Below are 4,618 nucleotides of genomic sequence, written 5' to 3' on the forward strand. Positions count from 1 at the left end.
TAACCAACCACCCTTGTGCACTCGTGGAGAGAGTGTCAGAAAGACCCTATGTCAGAAAGGCCCATTTGCTCTCAACCATGCCCTATATTGCTCGAGAGGTGGACGGCACAAAGCACTGCCTCCATCCCTCAAGGGGAGACAAGCCACAAACTGTCTTGCTTCCAGCTCTTTAGGAAGCTGAGAAAGAAGTCAACTGCTGGATATGCTCGAACCAGGCACCTTATATGCTGGAAAAACCCGACAGGCATGCCAAAAGCACCCGCCGAACACTCTGGAACCACCACACAGACATCCCATAATGACCCACCAGACTCACCGTAAGCACCCACCGGACACACTGGAAACATGAGTCTGACACGCCAGAACCAACTTCCAGACATGCTGGAAGCACCTAACGGACAGGCCAGAACCATCTTCCGAACCTACCAGAACCACATGCCAGACACACAGGAACCACCTGCCACACACTTCGGAACCACCTGTTGGATATCCCAGAACCAAGTACCAGATACACTGAAACCACCTCCCAAATATGCCAGAACCAGGTGCCGGACATGCCACAAACACCTTCCACACAAGCTGGAACCACCATCCTAACATGCCAGAACAACCTGCCGGACACACCAAAATCACCTGCCGGATACACCAGAACCAGGTCCTGGATACGCCAGTACCAATTTCTGGAAAAGGCTGGAAAATCTGCCAGACACACCAGAATCACCCACTGGACATGCGGGAACTAATTGCAAGACATGCCAGAAACAAAGCCAGGACATCAACCGGACAGGATGGAATCAGGTCCCAGACACACTGTTGCAACCTGCTGGACATGCCAGAACCACCTTTCGAATGTACCAGAACCATATGCCAGACACACAGGAACCACCTGCCAGACACCATGGAACCAACTGTCAGATACACCGGAACCGGGCTCCAGTTTCCTGCATTTATCAGTTCTAATAGGTGTGTAGAAGTATCTCATTGAGGTTTTATATGAAATTCCCGAATGACCTGTGGTGGTGGTCATCTGTCCTCAGGCTCGTTTGCCATCTGTATGTCTTCTTTGGTGAGGGATATATTCAGGTCTTTTGCCCATTTTTCAATAAGGTTGTTTATTTTTTTGTTATGGTTGACTTTTAAGAATTCTTTACATATATCTTGGACATAGTTTCTTTATCATATATCTGTTTTACGAATATCGTCTGCCAGTCTGTAATTTGTCTTTTGACTCATCGATTTTGCCTTCCACAAAGCAGGAGTTTTTAATTTAATAAAGTCTAACTTGGGGCCGGCCCGCTGGCACAGTGGTGAAGTTCACGCACTCCACTTCGGCCGCCTGGGGTTCACAGGTTCAGATCCTGGGTGTAGACCTACACACAGCTTGTCAAGCCATGCCGTGACAGCATCCCACAGGCCAAATAGAGGAAAATCGGCGCAGATGTTAGCTCAGGGTCAACCTTCCTTACCAAAATAATAAATAAAGTCTAACATCAGTTTTTTTTCATAGATTATATTTTCAGTTTGTATCTTAATAACATAATTCCAGATTCGAGTCCACTTAGAGTTTGTTGCATAATCTTTTTAGAAGTTGCATTGTTTTGCATTACATTTAGGTCTCTGTTCCATTTACTAAAAGTTTGTGAAAGTGTAAATTCTATATCTAGGTTCATTTTTGTAAGAGCTTTAATGAGGTGCAATTGATAGAGAAAGAACCTGACATATCTAATATGTACTATCTGATGACTTCCCCCACATACCAACTGACATATATGTATAAATTTCTCCTTTAGCCTATGACAGGGTGGATCACATTGATTTAATTTTGGAATGCTGATACAACCTTGCATACCTGAAAAAATTTCTTCTTTGTCCTGGTGTATGATTGTTTTACATTGTTGGCTTCAGTTTTCTAATATTTCGTAGAAAACGGTAACTGCTCATTTCTGAGACTTGTTGTTCTCAAGTTTTCCCTACTTTTAAACTCTAGTTTTGCTTTTAGGGTACTGCTGGCCTCATAAGATGAGTTGGAAAGTGTTGTCTCTGGTGATATTTTCTGGAACAGATTGTTGGGAGCACTAGGTTTCTGGAGGGAGACCTGGCTGAGGCCCTAAAATCTGCATCCCACAGCCTTCCCCTTGGATAGACAACAAGCAGGAAATGGTATTCAGAATCAGGGACCAGAAGCCCAGGGGGATCCAGTCTAGGTCAGAGGTGAACAGGGAGCCCCTAGTGGGCCCAAGAAGGCAGAGTCCTGCCTGCCCATGGTCCATGTCCGCAGGACCTTCCTCTGGCCTCGTCCTCTCTATGTGCACGTTTTGAGCTTTTGACGGTATTTTCCCCACTTAGAGCTGAAGCCATTGCGGAGACTGAATCAGAAAACAAGGTCCTAATCTGTGTGCAAGAGAAACCGGGAAAATGTTCCCTCTTCCGGCAGAGTGTCGAAAGGCAGCCACTGTCCTGGGCAGGACGTGTGCTAGGGACAGGCACGTGCTAGTTTGACAGACACGCCCAGCTTAGTGGTTGTGGCTCTGGCTGAGAAAACGCCTCCAACCGCTTAGTCCCAAGAGGTCGGAGGGGCCATCTCTGCTCCTGGACAGGGTGAACCACACTGCAATGATCCTGTCCTCGGCGGGATGGGGACTTGGGCATGTCCTTCAGTAGCCAGGGAGAGGACTGGCACTTCTCCCTTCTCCACATAAACTGAGCTGCTCACTCTGGGAGATTTCTAAATTCGAGGAGGAATGTGAGTTTCTGGATCTGGTTTCCATGAGTGCTGCGAGCGAAAGACTCACACCTACACTCCCAGGATTAGAAAGAAGCAACAATTTAATATAATACTCAAACGGAGCATTTACCATTGACAACAAAATATGGCCCCGCCAAATAGGGAAATAGGTGCTGGGCAAAAGGGGGGGAGGGAGAAGAGGGGTTGGCGCCTTCCCTCGTGGCCAACACGGGACCCCAAGAAATGGATCACAAAGTTCTCCTCATCAGAATCAGGGGAGGTGGCCCTGTGCACCCTGAGTGTCAATGCTGTGTCCCCGCTGTAGCTCAGCTGGTCTCAGGAGGGTCATCGACCACCCCCACTGGGCCCTTGGGTGGGGGTCTGGTGTCTGGAGAAAGAGAGGCATTTCCTGAGTGGCCTGCCCTGGAACCACAGTGCACACCCCATCCCGGCCCCCACTGCTCTCTGTGCTCCAGCCCTGTGCTCAGTGCTCAGTCAGCCAACAGCACCCCATCTGTCCCTGACACAGGGGCTGATATTTAGCGTCACCCATTTCACAGAGGAGGAAACCAATCCCAGGAACGTGAGTGCAACCGCCCAGGACAGGACTGCTCAGCAGTGGAGCTGGAACCCAGGGCCAGCTGTCTGCCTCCCCAGGCCCACACTCAGCCTGAATGTTTCCTGAGCCCGTGGATTCAGCCACTGCCGGTCTTGATACTCACTCTGCCCTGAGCGGTTCTTCTTGTGTTTGAAGAAGAGTCGAATCTTTCTGACCCAGTGGTATCTGGGCTCCAGCTGGCAGGACAGGCTGTAGCTACAGGACAGAGCAGAGCTGGGAGCTCTCAGGAGCCACACATCACATGTGCATCCTGGAGCCTGCCAGCAGCTGGAGTCGAAGGGCCCCAGGGGTCGCCATGCAACCAGATCTGAGGCTGACCATGGAGCCATGGCCATGGGTTCTGGAGCTGGTCAGCAGAGAGAGTCTGCCCTGCCCTCCCCCAACTCCTGACCCGACTCACCTCTCCTCCTTGCTCAGGGGCTCCACGGCCTGGAACCAGGCCCCAAAGTGCTCGTCGGGCTGCACGGTGTACAGATTTGCAGCCTCCTGGAGCAGCTCGATCTCCTCCATCAGTTTGAATTGCTAGGACAGAGCAAGCACAGGATGCCTACAGGGCCTGAGTGGGGGACCCTGCAGGGCTCGTGGAGGGGGTGAGGAAGGGGCAAGGGGCCAGTCTGGGGCCTTTGCCCACTTGGGAACCCTCCCTCCCTGTGATTCCAGTCAGGGCTTGACTGCTCTCACACTTGGCTCAAAATAGCTCCTCCTCCAGGAAGAAGTCTTTGATGCCAGCCCTTCCCCCACCCACCAATGCCATAGGATCCCTAGCTCTGTATATCGAACTGTGCAAATAAATGTTCCACCCTGGGGATTGGGCCAGAGGGGGTCCTGCCCACTGCGGGGGGGTCTCTGATTTCCAACCCCCACCCTCCCCACCGGGAGGCCGCAGCTGCTTACTTCATTCCATTTCCGACAGTTGAGCACATTGCCCTGGAAAGCAGACAGCCGCAGTCCATCAGAAACAGCCCCCTTGGCCAGCACTAGCCCCCATCCACAGCTCTTGCAATGCTGCTCTACTGCCAGTGGGCAGGCCCATCCAGAGCCCAGACTTGGACCTGGGCCAGTCTCTGGGCTCCAGAGCAGGGGGCACAGAGCAACTGAGGCAAGAGACCTTGTAACCCAAACCTCTCTGATGACACGTGGGGAGACTCAGGCCTCAGGCAGGAAGGGACAGCTCAGCCACTGATGTGCTTCCTGACTGGGAGGGGCCCGACTTCTCTTCCCTCACTGGCAGGGCCAGAGGGAGAGGCTGAGTCCAGCTCAGACACCACCTCCTG

The 4,618-nt window shown here is 51.7% G+C and overlaps 1 protein-coding gene across 1 annotated transcript; it reads right to left on the reverse strand.

The window, feature by feature from the left end:
• Positions 1–2,980: 2,980 nt before the first annotated feature.
• On the reverse strand, positions 2,981–4,357 carry LOC124232707 (ral guanine nucleotide dissociation stimulator-like; the record flags this gene model as incomplete). The annotated part of the gene is made up of 4 exons (XM_046649643.1): positions 2,981–3,113; positions 3,448–3,539; positions 3,745–3,866; positions 4,239–4,357. Coding segments are annotated over 4 exons (395 nt in total), but the record flags the coding sequence as incomplete, so codon positions are not given.
• Positions 4,358–4,618: the final 261 nt, after the last annotated feature.

The sequence above is a fragment of the Equus quagga genome, unplaced genomic scaffold, assembly GCF_021613505.1.
Source record: "Equus quagga isolate Etosha38 unplaced genomic scaffold, UCLA_HA_Equagga_1.0 1081_RagTag, whole genome shotgun sequence".
Lineage (NCBI taxonomy): Eukaryota > Metazoa > Chordata > Mammalia > Perissodactyla > Equidae > Equus > Equus quagga.